The sequence below is a fragment of the Rana temporaria genome, chromosome 3, assembly GCF_905171775.1.
Source record: "Rana temporaria chromosome 3, aRanTem1.1, whole genome shotgun sequence".
Taxonomy (NCBI): Eukaryota; Metazoa; Chordata; class Amphibia; order Anura; family Ranidae; genus Rana; species Rana temporaria.
The window spans coordinates 317966741-317989241 of record NC_053491.1 but is presented as its reverse complement, the minus strand read 5'-3'; the positions used below and the strand labels follow the sequence as shown (position 1 = coordinate 317989241).

The 22501-nt window shown below is 42.9% G+C and overlaps 1 protein-coding gene across 4 annotated transcripts in view; it reads left to right on the top strand.

Moving 5' to 3' along the window:
* ARAP3 (ArfGAP with RhoGAP domain, ankyrin repeat and PH domain 3) overlaps nucleotides 1-22501 on the top strand; it is a 259199-nt gene that overhangs the window by 152584 nt on the left and 84114 nt on the right. For all 4 annotated transcript variants that reach the window (XM_040344956.1, XM_040344957.1, XM_040344954.1 and 1 more), the window contains exons 11-14: nucleotides 7007-7206; nucleotides 7975-8060; nucleotides 9356-9538; nucleotides 15358-15508. In XM_040344956.1, coding sequence (XP_040200890.1) covers nucleotides 7007-7206; nucleotides 7975-8060; nucleotides 9356-9538; nucleotides 15358-15508 — 620 coding nt within the window. The remainder of the gene's footprint in view (nucleotides 1-7006; nucleotides 7207-7974; nucleotides 8061-9355; nucleotides 9539-15357; nucleotides 15509-22501) is intronic.

Genomic DNA, 22501 nt, shown 5'->3' with positions numbered 1-22501 from the left:
TTCATTATCCCAAAGCCCAACGGCGATGTCAGGCCAATTTTGGACTTAAAAATGGTAAATGCATACCTAAAGGTCCGCTCATTTCGGATGGAATCCGTGCGGTCAGCAGTTGCCGCACTTCAGAGGGACGATTTCATGGCATCCATAGACATAAAGGATGCTTACCTTCATGTTCCAGTTTACCAGCCACATCAAAGATTTCTACGCTTCTCGGTGGCTCTACGTCTCTTCCAATTCATGGCACTTCCCTTCGGGTTGGCTACGGCCCCCCGGGTGTTCACGAAGGTCCTAGCTCCAATCCTAGCCAATCTAAGGATTCAAGGGGTCACGATCCTAGCATACCTGGACGACCTCCTAGTCATAGATCACTCGTCTCCTGGCTTGGAACGAGCAGTGGCCCTCACAGTTCAGTACCTCGAGAGGTTCGGCTGGGTCCTAAATCGAGAAAAATCAGCATTCCAGCCCACAAGGCAGTTGGAATATCTCGGCATGAGATTAGACACAGAACAACAGAGGGTGTTTCTGCCTCTGATAAAAGTCAAAGCCATCAAGGAATTAATTCTACTGGTTCTAAGCAAGAAGGAACCAACTGTTCGCCTATGTATGCGGTTACTAGGCAAGATGGTGGCCACATTCGAGGCGGTACCGTACGCCCAGAGCCACACTCGCATCCTGCAGGCAGCCATCCTGTCAGCCTGGAGCAGGAGGCCACAGGCCTTAGATATCCCTTTGCCGCTCTCATCAAGAGTCCGACAAAGTCTGTGTTGGTGGTTAGACCCTCAGAATCTACTGAAGGGGAAGTCTTTCAGCCCAGTGGCTTGGAAGATAGTAACCACAGACGCCAGCCTAACAGGCTGGGGAGCAATTTTGGATGGTTGCACTCGCCAAGGCACTTGGGCAAAGCCAGAGAAGCAGTTGCCCATCAACATCTTGGAGCTCAGAGCTGCTCGACTAGCCCTCAGGGCTTGGACGTCCAAGTTGCAGGGGTTCCCGGTGAGAATTCAATCGGACAATGCCACGGCAGTGGCATACATAAATCACCAAGGGGGAACCAAGAGTCAAGCCGCTCAGAGAGAGGTGAGCTTGATTCTCCTATGGGCAGAAGCTCATGTGCCCTGCATATCGGCGATATTCATTCCAGGAGTGGACAACCTTCAGGCGGACTTTTTAAGTCGCCAGACTCTGTTGCCGGGGGAATGGTCTCTACATCCACAGGTCTTTCAGACACTCTGCCAGAGATGGGGAGTGCCGGACGTGGACGTCATGGCATCAAGACTCAACAAGAAGCTAGACAGGTTCATATCCCGCTCAAGGGATCCGATGGCCTGCGGAACCGATGCGCTGGTTTGCCCTTGGCATCAGTTCAAACTACTTTATGTATTTCCCCCGCTCCAGTTACTACCCCGCCTGCTGCGCAGGATCAGGGTGGAGCACATACCAGTCATCCTGGTAGCTCCAGCATGGCCCAGAAGGGCATGGTATTCACTAATCCTAAAGATGGTAGTGGGAGACCCTTGGACTCTTCCTCTACGGCCAGACCTGCTATCGCAAGGTCCGATCCTCCACCCTGCCTTACGGCATCTAAATTTGACGGCCTGGAAGCTGAATCCCTGATTCTCAGGGGTAGAGGTCTGTCTCAGAAAGTAATCTCTACCCTAATCAGAGCCAGGAAACCGGTCTCTAGGGTGATTTATTACAGGGTCTGGAAGGCCTATGTAGGCTGGTGTGAGTCCAAGCGATGGCTTTCTCGCAAGTTTACCATCGATAGAGTATTAAGTTTTCTCCAGCTAGGAGTGGATAAAGGACTGGCATTAAGCACAATCAAAGGACAGATTTCAGCTTTGTCAGTGTGGTTTCAGCGGCCGCTGGCCACCCACTCGCTAGTTAAGACCTTCCTTCAAGGGGTCTTACGTATTAATCCTCCAGTTAAATCCCCGCTTTGTCCGTGGGATCTAAATCTTGTTCTGTCAAGTTTACAGAAACAACCGTTTGAGCCGTTGGCTGAAATTCCTTTGGTTCTACTGACAAGGAAGTTAGTATTTTTGGTCGCCATAGTTTCCGCCAGAAGAGTATCGGAACTGGCAGCCTTATCCTGTAAGGAACCATATCTTATTTTGCATAAGGACAGGGTCGTTCTCCGCCCTCATCCTTCCTTCCTACCAAAGGTTATATCCAGTTTTCATCTAAACCAGGATTTGGTATTACCATCCTTCTTTCCTAAACCTACTTCCAGAAAGGAAGGTTTGCTGCATACCTTGGATATTGTCAGGGCCATGAAGGCCTATCTTAAAGCTACAGAGAAGATCCGGAAAACAGATGTGTTGTTCATTTTACCAGATGGGCCCAAGAAGGGGCAGGCAGCTGCAAGATCCACCATCTCGAGGTGGATTAAACAGTTAATCACTCAGGCCTACGGCTTGAAAGGGTTGCCTCCTCCGTTATCATTAAAGGCTCATTCTACTAGGGCCATCGGCGCCTCCTGGGCAGCACACCACCAGATCTCTATGGCTCAAGTTTGCAAGGCGGCAACCTGGTCTTCTGTCCACACGTTTACAAAATTCTACCAGTTGGACGTAAGAAGGAATACGGATACAGCCTTTGGGCAGGCAGTGCTGCAGGCTGCAGTTTGAGACCCTCGGATTCCGGGGGGCTCCCTTTTGAGTTAAATTTAAAAATTTATTTTTTCTCAACTAAGTTGGATTTATTATGATTTGAGTATATCTCTAAATTAAATCCTTTTGTCTTAGGAAGATGTTCTCCCTCCCCTCATTGTAAGCATTGCTTTGGGACATCCCATATAGTAATGAATATGCTGCTCTGTGTCCCGTGATGTACGATAAAGAAAAAGAGATTTTTAATACAGCTTACCTGTAAAATCTTTTTCTTGGAGTACATCACGGGACACAGAGCTCCCACCCCTCTTATGGGGACCATTTTGGGAGGCATACTGCTTGCTACAAAACTGAGGTACTCCTCCTATGGGAGGGGGTTATATAGGGAGGGGCACTTCCTGTTTTTGAGATTGCCAGTGTCCATCACCTGAAGGTACTCCATATAACCCATATAGTAATGAATATGCCGCTCTGTGTCCCGTGATGTACTCCAAGAAAAAGATTTTACAGGTAAGCTGTATTAAAAATCTCTTTTTTTCCGGCAGGGGCACAGGAGCCTTCCCAGATGACAGAATACAATAATAGCCACTGGCAGTAATCGCATGTAGAAAGATCCAACAGGCTGTTTGTACCTAAGTTGATAGATGGATAGACTTGGGTACAATGGGCCAGATCCTCAAAAGAGATACGGCGGAGTAACTGCTGTTACTCCGTCGTATCCCTGGTCCTAACTATGGAACTGATCCACAGACTCAGTTTCCCATAGTTAGGACGAAGATCCGACATGTGTAATTGAATTACACTGTCGGATCTTAAGGATGCAATTCTAGGCCGGCCGCTAGGTGGCGAGGCCATTGAGGCCGGCGTAGAATATGCAAATGACCAGTTACGGCGATCCACGAACGCTCCGACGGGCCCGACGCTATAAATCTACGTTGTTTACGTCGAGTTCCGCCGCGTAAAACTAGGGCTAAGCCCTAGTTGTCTTAAGCCATGTTAAGTATGGCCGTCGTTCCCGCGTCGAATTTTAAATTCTACGTCGTTTGCGTAAGACGTCCGTGAATGGCGCTGGACGCCATTTACGTTAACGTCTAAGCAAATGACGTCAGAGCGACGTCAGTTAGCGCAATGCACGTCGGGTAATTTACCCAACGGAGCATGCGCAGTACGTCCGGCGCGGGAGCGCGCCTAATTTAAATGGGACTCGCCCATTTGAATAGGAACGCCTTGCGCCGGACGGATTTAAGTTACAGCGCCGCAAAATTCCAGGTAAGTGCTTTGTGGATCGGCACCTAACTTGGGAATTTTGCGGCGGAGTAACTTAAATCCGAAAAGTTACGTTGCGCCGCGGCTTTGTGGATAACCCCCAATAAGCCTGCCTATTCATGGATCGAAGTTTGACCGGTCTTTGCTGAACGGGCCAAATTTGGATCCATTTATGGCCAGCTTAAAGGTGTCTACACACACTTTCCAATCCTTTTTTTTTTTTTTGGTTCGACCATTCAATGTTCTTATCAAATCGACCGTTGTGTGGAGTTACCTTTAGCAAAGACAAATTAACAATTACTAGGTATAAAACAAAGATGTTCAATACAGAAGTTTGCAAATTTATCTGAAGCACTACTGCACAACGGCCACTTTCACTTCTCCCACCTTCCTTCTCCACACTTTCTATTTATTTTACCCAGTGTTTGTCACTTTTATGTATTTTTTTGTTTGATGTTGCACATTTTGTCACTGTGATTAGTAGGGTGTGGGTCCTTTACCCTGAATGTCTTGGGAGGGGGTGGACATGGCCTTCTGGCTTGGTTCGCCCTCTGTCATGGGGTCTCCCTTCGGGGGAGCCCCTACCGAGTACTTGGGTGGGTCTGTTTTGGCAGACCCTACAGAGAAAGGGGTCCGTCTGGTTTTGGCCAGTTGGACCTAGTGAGCACCGCAGTCCCCGCCTGGAGCCTAACACCCTGGGGGATCAGGGTAAGGTCCTTCCTAGGGAGGATCGCGTAACACCCGTTGCACTTTTTGTGTCACTCTTTATGTGTGTGCTCTTTTTTGGCACCAGGTGGAGTTTTTGGGTGTGTTTCACACGCCACTGGCTTTTCAAAAAAAAAGTGGGGTTGATTTACTAAAACTGGAGAGTGCAAAATCTCGTGCAGCGCTGCATAGAAACTAATCAGCTTCCAGTTTTTTTTAGGCAAATCTTAATTTTAAACTCTAGGGCCATCCTTTCAAATCAGTACTTCCTTAACCACTTCATTACCGGCCCATAGTCAAATGACGTTCGCAGGAGGGATCTCCCATCCTGGGTGGGCGTCATATGATGTCCTGGGCTTCCCGGCCGTGATTGCCCATAAACACAGCAGGACCGTGGATCTGTGTGTGTAAACACACAAATCCATGTCCTGTCAGGTGAGAGGAGACCGATGGTGTGTTCCCAGTACAGAGGAACACCGATCGGTCTCCTCCCCTTGTGAGTCCCCGCCTCCTACAGTTAGAATCACTCCCTAGGAAACATAATTAACCCCTTGATCGCCCCCTAGTGTTAACCCCTTCCCTGCCAGTCACATTTACACAGTAATCAGTGGATTTTTATAGCACTGATCGCTGTATGAATGTGAATGGTCCCAAAAATGTGTCAAAAGTGTCCGATGTGTCCGCCGCAATGTAATGATAAAAATCGCAGATCGCCGCCATTACTAGTAAAAAAATAAAAACATAAATCTATCCCTTATTTTGCAGACGCTATAAATTTTGTGCAAACCAATTAATATATGCTTATTGTTATTTTTTTTTTAAATTGGGATATTTATTATAGCAAAAAGTAAAAAATATTGTGTTTTTTTTTTTTTAATTGTCACTCTTCTTTTGTTTATAGCGAAAAAAAAAAAAACACAGAGAGGTGATCAAATACCCCCAAAAGAAAGCTCTATTTGTGGGAAAAAAACATAAAAAATTAATTTGGGTACAGTGTTGCATGACCGCGCAATTGTCATTCAAAATGCGACAACGCTGAAAACTAAAAATTGGCCTGGGCAGGAAGGGGGTGAAAATGCCCTGTATTGAAGTGGTTAAACATTATTGGTCACTTTGAGAAATTGTTCATGCTTATATAGTTGAGGTAGGAGAAAGGTGTTAAAAACAGCAACGGTTTAAACATGTGCCATTGATAGGCTCCTCAACCAATAGGGTCTGCAGTTTTCTCATAATCATTAGTACATCATCTGGCTAACTTTGACTGTTATCTTGTGTCTATGGCACAGTGGAAAACCCCTTCTGTATCTCTGCATCAAATTCAGCAGAATTTGAAAGTGGCAGCCACTAATTCAATGTATAACTTATAGAGGAAAGTTGCACATGGCTGGGGGCTTTTCACTGCAAATGGACAATACTAAAATTCCTCAACCTCTAGTATGAGCACTCTTTATAATCAACATTTTTGGAACCTATAGAGACGTCAAAAACTGTTTCATGCGTGTAGATCCTGCTTCAGATCCTTTGTATACATCAGAACCTTAGCATGTGTGACTGCAAAGCACCCATAGAAGCTAAGTTTATGCAAACGCAGAAAGAAAAAATCCAGCATCTTGCAGCTTGCCCTCCTTAGATGTGATGTCTGCATATATTTTTATTTCTTCCGGCTTTCAAGTATTAATCTTGTCCTGTCCTAAGATGACAACGCTCACTCACTGTACTGTATCTATGGAGGAACAGCAACGTCATCTTATGCTGATCTGATTTAGACTAAAAAACACCCTCATCTCCATTTCAAAGGTATGCAAGGTGTTCATACAAGATAGCTGGGAAGACTGATAACATTCATATTCAAATTCAATGCATAGGAGGTTTTAATGACACTGTATTTCTGACAGTATCAATGGGTATTTTTCTATACTTGCGGAAAATTTTATTAGCTTGGAAAAAAAAAATGCTGCCACCACATCTAGGGACTGGGAAGCTGCAGTATATAATTGTTTTGTTCCTGGGTTAAGATATGCTTTAAATCTGGTATTTGGGGCCCATTTCGAGAGATTTCCTCCCATTTACTTCCCCAACAGTATCATCAAAGAGGGAGTAAGAGAAAATTTGGCACATGCAACATTAAAAGCTGACTGGGGGTTATAGTCTTTCCTGCTCTATGAAATAAAAGTTGCCATTACTGTCAGAGATTTTGCCTAATCTTTTGCCTAGAGAAAATGCTGTCACAGGACAGTAAGTGAAAGGAAATGTATCTAATGAACCCCTAGACGGCAATAAAAACCAATCATGGCTTCTATTCTTTTGACACTGTATCTAAAACTTAAAAAAAAAAATGGTCTGAGAATACTGGTTGCTTAGGTCTTTAGGTTATTATTTTTTATATAAGATATTTTCTATCACAAAATGCCATTGTTTCCCAGTTTCACTGCAGAGTCCGAGAGGGAGAAGAAAGAATGGATGGAAGCCCTGTTGGAGTGTATATCGGAGTCCCTGTCAGACTATGAGGTTGCTGAGAAGATCTGGTCCAACAAAGCCAACAAGTCATGTGCAGACTGCCGAATCTGCAACCCAGACTGGGCCTCCATTAACCTGTGTGTAATCATATGCAAGCAGTGTGCTGGTGGGTTTTAGCAATCAAACCATGCAAAGTCTTTTATGTATTCCTAGATGTCATTTAAAGTGATATTTAACACTTTTTATTTTACATATAGTATATGTTACATATAAATATGTCTAAGCAAAAAGCTGTGTCTTTACAGTATTTTTTGGCTGCTTCTTATCAACTTCCGGCAGACTCCTTTACTAGGTGCCCCCTGTCCTGTGTCAATCCCGTGGATGGGGGCATCTGTGCATGCTCGCTCCCAGACATAGGTCTACATTCTAGCGTCCTAAAGATGCCTGTGCCTGCACACAAAGGCATCCCAAAATTGAAGGTCCCCACCTCTGTACTTTAAATCATCATATGCCGAGGTTCTGTCAACACTACAAAAGATGCCCTTCCTATGTATGGCCTCTTGTGCTGTGACTGACGGCTCTGGTTGTATTAGAAGCACAGACATTTTCATATTCTGTGTACTGTGGGAGACTATCTATAGTGAATGCAGGCTCCCAGGTTAAGTAACACTTTAAGGCTGCTTTTAGAGCAAATAGAGACCCTACCCACAAGTATAGTAAATTGTCCATTAAATGTATATTTCATGCTACAAGCTGTCTGTAGTTTGATTCAAGTTTCATTCAGATTTCTTAGAGAGGAAGTGAACCAGTTGCCAGATGAGGTTATTAGGAGTAATTTCCTACAAACTGTACAACCATAGTTGCAAGATAGTTGAAGTTTATTTTGTTTGGAAAGCTGAACAATTTCACCAGCATACTTGTCTTTATTGTACAGGTCAACACAGAAGCCTGGGAACCAACGTCTCTAAAGTGCAGAGTCTGAAACTAGACACAAGCATCTGGAGCAATGAAATTGTACAGGTATGACTCGACTCAGTCTGCAGATACAATCATATTTACTACTGTTAAATAGTGATGCATTGTGAATCTTCTCTAATATTCCTACATTGTCTGTCTGTACCAATTTTACCTTGCCCATAAAACTGAGGGGGTAGTCATTCATGCAAGCAAGATCACTCAGATGTCTACAGATAACTGTATGACTGCTGATTTTACAAATGTATTTAAAATTAGGAGGAACAGAGAGGGGAGGAGAGTGGCTAGCACCGTCTTATCAGGGGAGAACAATAAACATCAGAACTGATTTTGGGTCCTAACCAAGTGCTATCCCCAGAAGAAAGCAGTGCCAGCTCCATCTGCAGGCACCACCAAGATCAACCATTGTCTGTTACGTTACGGGCAGGCTGTTAAAACCACTAGCACATGATAAAGAGGAACGTATTTTCTTTGGAAGTGACTGCAATATATTCAAACTTAACATAATTGTACCTGTGTCCTTGGTTGCAGTGTAAAGAAGAAACATTACATCATCAGGAATAAAAAAATGAACACCTTCAATAGAGGTTTTTATAAATGTGCCTATACACATAAGCTTTTAGTCTGGTAGTCTTGGTTTTCAGTAACAATCCAGTGTCTATGTGACAGTGCACAACAGTCCTAAGTAAGTGTTTGTGGGGAAGAACTTATGTTACTATTTATTCATTACAGGTACTTATATAGTGCCAACAATTTACGCGGCGCTTTACAAATATATATTATACATTTACATCAGTCCCTGCCCTCAATGAGCATACAGTCTAAGGTCCCTAACTCACATTAATGCACTCACATACTAGGGCCAATTTAGACAGGAGCCAATTAATATTAACCTACCAGCGTGTTTTGTTTGGGAGTAAACTGGAGTCCCCGGTGGAAACCTATGTAGGCATAGGGAAAACAAGCAAATTCCAGGCAGGTAGCACTGTGGTTGGGATTTAGGCAGAAGGGCTAACCACCAGCTCTGTGTTAAAGAGGAACTTACCACAAATCCACTGTGTAAGCATGTGTGATTGTTTTATTATGTCTAAGGACAGCATCAGACAAAATCTGGACAGCAAAACATGGCCTGACATTAGTGTTCTGGCTATGTCCTAATGTATTACAGTCCAGTATTAGTGATATGTAGGACATATGGGTCATATAATTGCTCCTGTTTGGGCTTCGCAGGAGGGAAACACTGCTAATATGCTCCTGACAGTCCTGTTAACAAATCTTCACAGGGGAAGCAATAGTGAACATGAAATAATTGTAACTGAAAATTATATTAACATTTGCAGTTATTTATTATCCTGGGTAATGATCGAGCAAACCGATTCTGGGCTGCACGGCTGCCATCATCGGAAATTCTCCATCCAGAAGACGGTATTGAACAAAGACGAGACTTTATAGCACACAAGTACAGAGATGGGAAATATAGAGGTCCACACCCCAACTACAGTACACAAGAGGAAATCCTCAAGGTAAGATACACCGTATGTCAAGCGTGAATGTTGCAAAGACTAATCTTTTCTGTGCAATTTTTATTAGTATGTATGAAAAGCAACTAGAAAATTCAATTTTAAAATTCTTTGCTTATGATACATTGAAGGTGAACAAAGGTAACAAAGTTTGACAATCATGCACTTACTGTGTAAATTGTACATTGTATAGGAGACAAAATCCTAGTTCAACTCCAAAAATGTTGGGGCACTGTGTAAAATCTACATAAAACAGAACACAATGACTTGCAAATCTCATAAACCCAATTTTTATATTATTCACAATAGAAAATATGTCAAATATTTAAATTGAGAAAAGGTACCATTTGAAGAAAAATAAAAGGTAATTTTGAATTTGATGGCAGCAACACATTTGAAAAAAGTTGGGACAGGGCCATGTTTAGCACTATGTAGCATCCCCTCTTCTTTTATTAACACTCTGCAAATATTTGGGAACTGAGGATACCAGAAAAAAGAGGATCACCGCTCCAGGTGGGTCGCTGTGTAGAGTAGACTGACTCAGAATACCGTGGGTGCTGGCAATGCACTGACCATGCATGAGATACGAAGAGAGGAAATGGATAGCCGCACTCCAATAACCAAAAAGGTTGTCTTTTTATTCAAACGAAGAGCAAATACATCACTTCACAAGGTCACAGCAAAGGAACAGGGGAACAGCCGACGCGTTTCGCACTGAGCTAGTGCTTAATCATGGCTGATTAAGCACTAGCTCAGTGCGAAACGCGTCGGCTGTTCCCCTGTTCCTTTGCTGTGACCTTGTGAAGTGATGCATTTGCTGTTCGTTTGAATAAAAAGGTCTAAGCCAGTTAAGCACCCAGATTCTTCTGCTAAGCCATGCTGTTGTCATAGATGCAGAATGTTGTTTAGCGTTGTCCTGTGAAATATGCAAGGCCTTCCCTGAAAAAGACGTTGTTTGGTTTGGAGCATATGCTGCTCAGCATTAATGTTGCCTTTCTGATGTGCAAGCTGCCCATTCCATACGCACTAATGCACCCCCATAACAACAGAGATGCAGGCTTTAGAACTGAGCGCTAAAACAAACATGAAGGTCCTTCTCCTCTTTAGTTAAAAATTTGTCTTACCACAGAACAGTTTTTGTCCTTACAGCAGAGAAGATGGTGGCATTTTTGAATCATGTTCAAATCTGGCGTCTTCTTTGCATGATAGAGCTTTAACTTACATCTTTGGATGGCACAGCAAACTGTGTTCATAGACAGTGATTTTTGGAAGTATTTCTGAGCCCATGTAGTGATCTCCATCACAGAATCATGCCTGTTTTAATGCAGTGCTAAACATTATTCTAAAATCGTTTAGTAATTATTAGATGCAACTTTTCACAGATTGGTGAACATCTGCCCACCTTTATTTCTGAGACACACTGACTCTCTAAGATGCCCTTTTTATACCCAGCCATGTTACTGGCATGGTGCCAATTACCTAATTACCCAGCTTTTTGTTGCCCTGTCCCAACTTTTTTGAGATGTGTTGCCGCCATCAATTTCAAAATTACCTTATTTTTTTCTTAAAATGGTACATTTTCTCAGTTTAAATATTTGCTATGTTTTCTAGCCCAGGAGCTGGAGCAGGTTCTTATATATTTATAAAGCAGTTAATGTAATTTCTCTTTCGTTCATTGACGGACACAGCACTTTAAATCTTGACCTTAGGGTTATATAGCCACCTTCAGGAGAGGACTAGACAGAACATGTAAAAGCATCAAAACTGCTCAGTACCGCCCAGGGGTACAGGTTATAACCCCTCACACTGCATCCAGCAGATCAGTTTTTTTCTGCCTAGTGTAGGAGAAGGACCTGGCTCCCGGTGGGGACCATTGGTCCTGGAGAATTTTTTCTTTTTTTTTTTTGATTCCTGTGATCTACTATCAACAGCCAGGCCATTGAGCGTGAGCAGGCCCTAGCTACAGGCTCTGTCGGCCCCGACATGCCCCTTTTGATTCAGGGGTGGCCGGCGAGCTATATGCTCTGGGGCACACATATGACCGGGCTACTGCTGTCCCTGTCACAGTGTGCCATGGCCAACAGTCACCCCGTACCGCTCGGGTGATGGGTCTGTCCATGGAATGCATCCAGCAGTCCCAACAGGAGGGGTAAGTATGGTCCAATCTGTCTCGGCAGGATAGTGCAGCTGGGCATTCCCTGGGAGGTCGAATAGGGGGTCTCTCACCCTCCCCTTCTTCTCTCCTCATCTTTTCTCTTCTCCCCATGCTTGGGTCCGCTGTGTGACTGACCGGGGGTCCTCCGGGGGGGGGGGGCTTTGAGTCCGGACAAGGGGCTGTGCTGTATATGGGGTCGGCTCGGGCCTTGGGGGTGTGTGAGGTACAATTTGTGGGACACCGCCGCTGGCCCGCGTGGGCATGGCCATTTTTTTGCCGACTCAGTCAGGGAAGTCTCAGCTTGTTTTTGCCTCTGGTGCTGGGGGATTTCCTTCTGGAACGGCGCAAATCACACAGAGCACCTTGTAAAGGAGAGCGGACGGCAGCACAGTGCAGTACCTGGGTCTGGGTGGTGAGTCCTATGGTGGGCCCCTCAGTCTGTGGCAGCTAGGAGGGTGGACATTTTAGTGGCTTGCCTTCGGTCCCTAAGGGGTGTCAGGTGAGCGTGGGTCTGCATAGCGTTAGAAGCTGGCGTTTCTTCCCCAGACATACCTGTGGTGGCAACCGGTTCCCCTGGACCTGTGGTGCATATAGACGCTTTGTCGGCGGTTCTGGAGTCTTTTGTTGCCAGGGTGGAAGTGACTCTAAATCAGACTCGGGCCTTGCTGCGGCAACCTGCCCCTGTTCTGAAGTTTCAGAGGATGCGGACCAGGTCCGTTCGAACAGTGAGGATGATTCCGGGTCAGCGCAGGAAAGGGCGCTTGTAGGAGCGCTTATCACAGCGGTGCGGGATATCCTAAAAATGGAGGATATGTCGGGGGACCTACAGAGGTGTCGGTCCCTTTTGGGTCTCACAAGCCAGCCCGCATGGCTAAGGTGTTTCACTACCTGACCTATTTTGATAAAATTATCTACAAAGAATGGGAACGACCGCAGTGTTTTCTGACATCCCTGGACATCAAGGAAGCTATTCGTTTTTATTTGTATATAGGTGCATTTTAACCCCCTGAGCCGTTAAAAGTCTGGCTTGTGGGGAAATTTCAGGACCAAAAGCGGTAACCCCAAGCCAGTCTCGGGACCGCCTTGCAGTATCCACAGGCACAAGTAAGTTACTTACCTTGTACCTGGATCCTGCAATGCCTCCCTGCTGTATGATCGAGCAGTGTCCTGCTCGCTCGATTCACAGTGCCTGTGTGCCGCCGATCTCCGTTCCCTGCGACGTTACGACGCACGGAGATCGGCGCCAAATTTAAAAAAGTAAATAAACACAGTACATACAGTATACTGTAATCTTTTAGATTACAATACTGTATAAAAAAAATACACACCCCCTTTGTCCCTAGTGGTATGCCCAGTGACCTGCATCCAAGTGGTTTTAGACCAGCTAGAAAACAGCGATAATATATTAGAATCACTTGCAGAATTGAGCGATAGTGATTTGTGGGAAAATTCATCATCAAAAAATTAAAAGTAATAATTTTTATTATTATTATATTATTTGTTATAATTATTTATATGTATTTATTATATTATAATTTATGATTTTGTGTTTCAAATTTTATTATACCTGGGATGTCTACTAGACTCTTGTTTGGACAGATTTAAGTGAGTTATTCCTAAGAATTTCAGGCCTACAATATAAAACGCCAAATTTCCATGCATAATAATGGTACCGCTTTCAGCACCTAAAATCTGAAATAATCATACCACCAGGGAGGTTAAAGGCCATCTAGATTAAAATCCAGTTAGGATCAAAAGATGTTATGATTCCTCCAAAAGCTGACCATAGATGGTTTGAATCATGGCCAGTTCAGCAGGGACAGTAGAGATTCTAACCATCTATGGCCAGGCTGATTGTACCCAATTCGATCCATCGATCGATTTGGGTACAACCAGCATGTTGGATTGTTACATGGAATTATTGCCAGCGGCCATAGCCGGTAGACAATATTACTGTGTTCTCCAAGCATGGAAGCCTGTTCCCCCCCCCCGCCAGGAAAACACAATAGCTCTGTGTTAGGGCTTTCCCCTTCAACATGTGTTGATGGGGGACTTTTAGCGTTTTTGTTTCCTGCAAAATCATAATATCTGTGGCCTGCCTTATGCCGCGTACAGACGGTCGTTTTTTGTGATGAAAAAAAAAACGACGTTTTAAATCATGAAATAAAACGACGTTTTTGAAACATCATTTTCAAAGACGAAGTTGCCTACACACCATCGTTTTTTCACAATGCTCTAGCAAAGCGAGGTTACGTTTCAGCACTTTTTTCCATTGAAGCTCGCTTCATAACTAGCTTCTGGGCATGCGCGGGTGTAAAAACGTCGTTTTAAACGTCGTTTTTTGCTACACACGGTCAATTTCTGTGAAGTAAAAAACGACGTTTTGAAAAACGACACAAAAAATTCAAGCATGTTCGAATTTTTTTTTGTTGTTCTTTTGAAGACATAAAACGACGTTTTGCCCACACACTATCATTTTAAATGACCGTCTGTATGCGGCATTAGGATATCCAGGGGAATCTAGCAATGAAGCCCTGCTTCTCTGCAGTGGAAAACTGGAGGTCTCATTCACACAAGATAAAACGTAATGCATTTTTCTTTACTCTCTGGTCCAATGCATGGCCATGAAAGAAATCATTGTTTTCAATAATGTCTGGCAATACATGCCAATACCAGCATGTTGGTCTTTAGTGTGTGCTAGAAAAAGGGTGTATTAGCTTAAATTTAACCATTGAAGTAAATTTAAAAGAAGTCTTTCAAAATGTCAAAGCAACATACTATCTGAAACAGGGCCGATCCTAGGGTCACAGGCGCCTGGGTGCAGAATATTTCTGGCGCCCCCACATGGGCGTCGTCATTTTACTAACTCCTCCCCTTTACAAATGTTTCTATGGCAATGACTCAACCACAGAGATGCTCCCCCATGAAGTCTTCATTAACCTGGGATCCTTACATATCTTAACAATTAACAAAATACAGGAAGAGAAGCAGAGTACTTTATTCGGACCTGGAGAAGGGCCTCTGTGATGGACACAGAGAGGGCTTCTGTTAGAGAATCTGTTAGGTGTTCGGCGCCCCCACCTCTGCAGGCGCCTGGGTGCAATGCACCCTGTGCACCCTGCCTAGGATCGGCCCTGATCTGAAAGGATGCACAGCAACCACACACATTAATATACATATTATTAAGCCCCCTGCAATTTCTTCAGTGAGTGCATGTGTACTTATTACATAGCCATCACATCAGTACTCATACTTATCGATTTCAGGTATTAAAAAACAAAATGTTATGTTTTTTAAAGAAAAATTAGGTATATAGGGCTTGATTTATTAAAGACAAAAAGACTGTGCACTTTACAAAGTGCTGTTGCACTCTGCAAATGCAGTTGCTCCATAAAATAGTAAATGAGCAGAGGCTCTGTTGATTTCTAGCATCCAATCATGTGCATGCAAAAATGCTGTTTTTTTATTTTATTTTAGTGAAGCTTTACCTCATTTACTGAGCTTTGGCGCAACTGCACCTTGTAAAGTGCACAGTCTATTTGCCTTTAGCAAATCAACCCCATTGAGTAATTTTCTGCAAATCGTTTTGTCAAAAGCTCAAAAAAACATTACAGTGTATTATTTTTTTGTGTAATTGCTGTTTCTTATTGATAATTGTGTTTTTCAGGTGCTTTCTGGTGCGGTTTCAGGACCAAACTTGCTAAAGACAGTCATGCAGTTCTTCTCTGATGCTGAGTGTTTAGCCGAGCCATTTGAGAGCTCTACCCTTTCCTCCAACTCAGCAGACAACTGGAGAGCAAGCTCCTACAGCCTCAACAGTAATTATATATGTTCTGTATTTCTTTTATAACAATCAGAAATTTAAAAAAATCTTCTTAAAAGCAACTGTACCAAAAATTTAACTATAACAATCATTCAATCGAGCTGCACGTTCTCTGTCTAATGTCTGGATCATATAATAGCTTGCTCATTTGACTAGACCCAGAGATGGCTAAATCACCATGAAGGCATAGAAGTAGAATTCAATGTAGTTTAACCCACCATGTGACAGAATGGATATTTTCAATTTTATTTTCTATTTTTAAGTTATCTTGCATGTAACAAGACCATCAGTTAATGCCGTTTTGTAATATATATATATATATATATATATATATATATATATATATATATATATATATATATATATATATATATATATATGAATGATATAGTATAGTATACAGTACATGGCTTTTTTTGTGCTGGAATGTGGCGGAACTGAGTTCCTCCACCTGAGGTCATTACTATCTACTGTGAGGGGGGGGGGGCAGGGCATGGTGCTGTGCTCTGCTTCAGCCTGACTGTCCATTGGGGGAGCAGAGTCGCAAATGAATGTGTACTTGGTGCACTGTGTGGAATGTGCAGAGGGCGGTTGCAGACCAAGGTTGCAGAGGTAAGTTGTGGATGGCGGGTGGTGCAGGAGTGAGCTGTGGAGAGAGTGGGGAGAATCACTAAGTGGAGATGCACTTAGGGTTAAAGTTCATAGGTTAAAGGTCAGCTAGGGTTAGGGTTTCCCATTGAGGAATATGGCTAGGACTTAGGAATTGGAACAGGGACCTCCCCCAAAGGTCAGAAGGCGGGTTCCCAGAGGTCACAGGGAGTGGCTGACCCACCCCCACCAAAGTGTACCGCCTACCCCAACTAAGTCGGGGAATGAACAAGTCGGGAATGAACAAGTCCCTGTTCCAGTGCAGGGGTGAGATGTGGACAGGGGTATAGAGGTGAAATGGGAATGGGAGGTTTAGAGGTGAGCTTTAGACAGGAGTTCAGAGGTGAGCTTTGGACAAGGATGCAGAGGTGAGCTTTGGATGAGGTTTCAGAGGTGAGTTGTGGACAGTGGAGTCAGATCACAGGAACTGTTGATGGGAGGAGCAGAGATGAGTTTTGGATGGGGAATAGGTGAACTGTGGACAGGGAGTGCAGAACTGAGCTGTGGTTGGGAGGAGCGGAGGTGAGTTTTAGACCGGGGTGCAGAGCTGAGCTTTGGATTAGGAATAGGTGAGCTGTGGACAGGGAGTGCAGAACTGAGCTGTTGATGGGAGGTTCAGAGGTGATCTTTAGATGGGGGTTCAGAAGTGAGTTTTGCACAGGGAAGTACAGAGGTGAAGTGTGGATGGGAGTTACAGAGGTGAGCTTTGGACGGGGGTGAGAAGGTGGGCTTAGGATAAGGGTGAGGTAAACAGTGGCGAAAGGTGCAGAACTGAGCTGTGGATGGGAGGTGCAGAGGTGAGCTTTGGGCAGGGGTGAGGAGGTGAGCTTTGGGTGAGGGTGAGGTAAGCTGTAGACGGAAGGTGCAGAACTGAGCTGTGGATGGGAGGTGAAGAGATAAGTTGTGGACGAGGGTTGCACAGCTAAGCTGTGGATGAGGGAGGGACATACAGTGTTCAGTATTCCCAGAGTATGTAATACAGCAGTTAGGACTTTGTAGCCTGCACTCCCAAACATTTTAACAATGCCCATTTAAGACCAAAGGGCCCCCTCACGTTCGTGCAATTTGCCTACACCCACCTTTTGATATGTCACGCACAATGTGTTTTATTGCTATTCTCCCCTGCAATTGGAGGAATTGGCAAACAAAGACCTGATACCATATGTAGTTCTGTAGTTACTTGCTGGCTAGGGGCTGAATTTATTAGGAAAAAGTATTGTGTTACTATGTATCGTTCTTGTGGGGTGATTAATATCCTTCAAATGAATATTTTGATTTCCAGAGGAAATTGTGGCCTCACACTAGAGCCATGAGTAACAGAGATAAACTGACTAATTTATGTCACTGAAATCTAGACAATTTAGTCTACAGAAAGATAATTAAAGACGGGTAGTCTTTGGCTCACATTAAAAGGATGTTTATTGTAGAAAAATAGTTTTGGAGTATACAGTTCATACAGTATATAGGTTATTGAAATATGCTACAAGCAAAAAGAGAAACTTTTACCAGTAACTGGGACTTTAAAGGTCTCCATCACAGTAATTACAATTTATGTATAAAACATTTAAATATTATTAATTATAAGAGTATTAAAAACACACAGAAAATATGTCAGAGTAAATTTACCCACCAATGGTAATAGACAGTTGATCATACAAATACTGTATGACAACAATCCCCAGTGGAATGGGGATGGCATGATTGTGATGAATGAATGCTATCCCATCTCCATTTTGACCTATTACTCACTCGATAGAACACAATATCCATGTAAACATATAATACCATGCTGACTAGTGAAATATAAAAGGTAGTGTTATGGGCTGCACATACTTGCATAATTCATTGTGTGTTTAATATTTTTCTAATAAATAATACTTTTATTAAATTTTAATAAATACATTTGAATTTTTTAATAAATAAATTCTAATTTTCTCACAAAGAGCGTGTGCAATTTTTTGCGCTATAAACAAAAAAAGACCAACAATTTTGAAACAAAAAAAAACATATTTTTTTACTTTCTGCTATAAAACACATCCAATAAAAAAAATAAAAAAATATATAATTCCTTCATCAATTTAGGCCAATATCTATTTTGCTACAGTACATATTTTTGGTAAAAAATCCCAATAAGCGTATATCGATTGGTTTGTTTCAAAAGTTATAGCATCTACAAACTATGGAATATTTTTATGGAATTTTTTTTATTTTTTTTTGACTAGTAATGGCTGGCGATCTGCGATTTATAGCGGGACTGTGACATTGCGGTGGACAAATCGGACACTAATTGACACTTTTGGGGACCTGTGACACCAAGACATGATCAGTGCTAAAAAAATATACACTGTCACTGTACTAATGACACTGGCAGGGAAGGGGTTAACATCGGCCTATCTAATTTCCTAAGGCCCTAAAATGCCAGAACGGTGCAAATACCCCCCCCCCCCCCATTACCCCTTTTTGGAGAGTAGACAGTCCAAGGTTTTTAGTAGGAGGCATGGCAAGTTTTTTTAAGTTGTCATCTTTGGTCAAATTTTTGGGAAAATTAAGATTTTTTTTTACATACTGTTACTGTACTACATCATCATATGACTTGTGTGGCAGTGATCAGGTATACAGACTGATGAGAGAAATAATATTTTTTTATACTTTTTCTTTCTTTTTAAGACTCTTTTCTTTCTTAAAGATTTTTTTTATTTAACATACTCTCATCAGAGCAGTTCAGCATCACCATAGTGACACTATACTACTCTGGGAGGGGGGAGTGATCAGGATTTTTCGTTTTACGCTGTTATTGCTTATAACAGTGATGATCGCTGTTATATGCAATGCTTTTAACTGTCATGAATGGCTTTCTTTCAGGAGACCTTGCTTACTGTTGTGATCTGGGATTGACTACAGCTAATCACATGGTACATGGTACCAGATACCATAGTGTTGGGCCAATCAAAACATCACAATAGTAAGCAAGCAACCATGAATGGAAGCCATTCATGACTGTTTTGTTTACATGTAATCATGTAATTGATATGATTGGTCCTAGGCTAGCAATCACATGATACCCCCACCGCTCACAGCATCTGTGTACCGAGCGTCATGATGCTCTGGGGTTGATTTACTAAAGGCAAAGAGACTGTGCACTTTGCAAAATATAGTAAGAGTAGTTGCTCCAGAGCTTAGTAAATAGGCAGAAGCTCTGCTGACTTCCATTATCCAATCATGTGGTAGCAAAAATGCTGTTTTTGTATTTTCGTTGCACGTGATTGGATATTCTTTGCAAAGTGAAGCTTTACCTCATTTACTAAGCTCTGCAGCAACTGCGAAGTGCATAACTTTGCAAAGTGCACAGTCTTTTTGCCTTTAGTAAATCAACCCCTTTGTGTCCATTTCTATAGAATCCTGTGAAAAGTCACTCAGGCTGGATTTATGCTGTAGGGTTAAATAATGCTGCTTTGCTGAATTAAATTTTTTTTTATTTTTTATGTGTTTTGTTCTTTTATTTTACAATTGTAAAAATGCAGCAAAGCCTGCATTTAAATGCAGTAAGACAGCAACATTTGCATTAAAGCAGTGCTGTATACTGTTTTTTTAAATAAAGCTTTAGTCTGAACCCGGCTTTTTTAGCCTTCTTTACCATAAAACTGCTGTTGATAAATGGATTGTCCAGCGAAGTTATAAACATGTGAAATTTCCTTTATAGAAACATTTTCATATATCTTTGTAAATATTTTATTTATGAATATTATCAGTTTTTTTTAAACAAACGCCATTTTCTTTTGTGATTAAGGTTTGCTGTCCTTTTGAATTGACTGCATCAAAACGTATTATTTTTTTGTGAAAAGATCAGAATCTTTGTCAGGCTTTTAATGCTGTCTTGGCCCCTTTAGGGAGATTTAACCTCATTCATTTATTATTAATTAATTAAACTGAACTTTGTGTCCCAGTGACCACCGTCCCATTGATTATTGTAATCGGATAAGAAAATATAAATGACACATTTGATGAACGGACCTTTAACAAAATGCAGGGTAGGGTCTATTTATGGTATGGTGGAGCCTGAAGCACAAGGTACTGCACACATTTATACTGCATGATTATAGGAAAGTCTGTTATTAGAAATTTTAGAGAAAAGGCGTATTGTCAGCCTACAATAAATCACGTTGATGTGTTTCCTGTCCATATAAGGCAAATCATCTGTAGCTATAAGTTCCCCTTAAAGTTTAATTCCACTGCAAACAAGAGCTCATTGTAGCAGACCACATGCTGCCTAAAAGGGGGGGGGGGGTTCTATGGCATGTGATATGCATGAATACACTATAGTACTGACTCAATCTGATTCATAAAAATGACTCGCATTATCCTCAAGAGCAGCGAGGAATAGCACACCAGTCATTTATAATTGACACTTTATTGTTGAAAATAATGAACGCAAAACAGGTTTAATATCAAAAGGGAATAAGAGAGTCAAAAATCTGTATGAAATGCTGCCATAAAAAACATTGTTTCAGCATATTATATCATCTTAAAATTTACTAGAGCAGGACACTAAAAATTTTAGTATCTGTTCCCAACACTATTATCGTCCATATTCTTTAATTTCTCTCCACTATGTCTTTCTTTTCTCAGCCTCTATTACCAGGAGTATATAATTGTATATAAAATCCAGTCAACCTCTTCCCCTGTAACTAGCATCTATCCCGCCCTATCATCAGCCCCGTTGTGACAAGGCAAGCAATTGCTTGGGGCCCCGAGCTGGCCTGGGGCCCCAAGCAGGGCCCTCGCTGCACTTCCGATATGCTGCAGCCGCCTGAGCGCTCTATAGAGAGCCTGCAGCACTGCTGCCTTGAGTCGTCACTTCCCCTTCTCTGTAGCGTGGCCAAGCTCCTCTTCCTTCCTCCTGTCAGTCCGGACTGAGAGGAAGTGCACACTGAGTGCTCACTTCCTTTCAGTCCGGCCAGGAACAGGAAACTGAATCTCTTGCCAAGCGGTACGGACCCGGTAGGTAGGGGGGGTAAAAAGAATGTGGGGGGGGGGACATAGGGAGGGGGAGGGGGTAGTAAAAAAAAAACATAGGGGGGGAGGGGAGTAAGAAGGACACAGGGAGGGGGAAGGGGAGTAAGAAGGACACAGGGAGTGAGGGAGGGGGGGTAAAAAGAACATAAGGGGGAGTAAAAAAAACATAGGGGGGGGTAAAAAGTTTTAAGTACGTTGGATTTAGTTATTGTGCACTTTTTTTATGTATTTGAATTGATTTTATGGTACAGTGGTGTTTTTTGCAAATGTTCAATTGTTGAAAATGTTTAAATTGTATGCACATTATATGCAACAGTAGTATTTGCACTGTAAACCTTTTTTATTTATATAAAGTGTGGGTGAACTTAAACTGTATCACATCGCTATTCTGTGGTTCCTGTAGGCTTTGCGTGCGTGTGTGCGGGGGGGGGCGTTTGGGGGGCCTCCATGTCCATTTTGCTTGGGGCCCCCAAATTCTTTCAAACGACCCTTCCAATCACACTCCTATACCTCTATAGTTATCCATAAAAAACATGATCATTTCCAGTGATGTTCTGTAAGAATCTGCCACACCACTGCAGCACAATGGGTCCTACGCCACCATCATTTTCTGTAAAGTCTTCGGGAAGCCAGCAGTCTTTTTCGAGTTCTTGCAGCTGCCCCCTGATGATGTTTTGCATGCTCAGTAGGATACCCCTTGGTCTCCTGGGATGCATGACAGGGGTATTCTAGAAGACTACAGGTAATGCATATGTCATTGTTGGTAAGAATACAGGAGGTGCAGGTATGTATTCCCTGAAAAAGATGAAAAATAAATAAGTGCCGTATATACTCAAGTGTAAGCCGATTTTCTCAGCACATTTTTTGGTGCTGAAAATGCCCCCCTCGGCTTATACTCAAACTTCGCACACATATAGATCCACTCTTCCTCTACAAGTGTGCAAAGTTTGTTGTCTGGGAGATCAACAGCCGGGGAACACCGATTTATCAAAATCGAGCACCCCTTCCATAGACTCCCATGTTAAATGGTAATTTCTCTGGTAACTTTGGGGACCCAGTACCGGCCGGCCGTAGGTCCCCTGGACCCGGAACTTGGCACACATGTAGCCCCAGTTCTCCTCTACAAGTTTGCTGTCTGGGGGACCTAAGGCCGGGGAGCACCGATTTTTCAAAGCCAGGCACCCCTTCTATATACTCCCATGTTAAACGTAAGTTTAGGCATGGGCACAGTGAGGCATGGGCACAGTGAGGCATGGACACAGTGAGGCATGGGCACAGTGAGGCATGGACACAGTGAGGCATGCACATGGGCACAGTGAGGCATGGA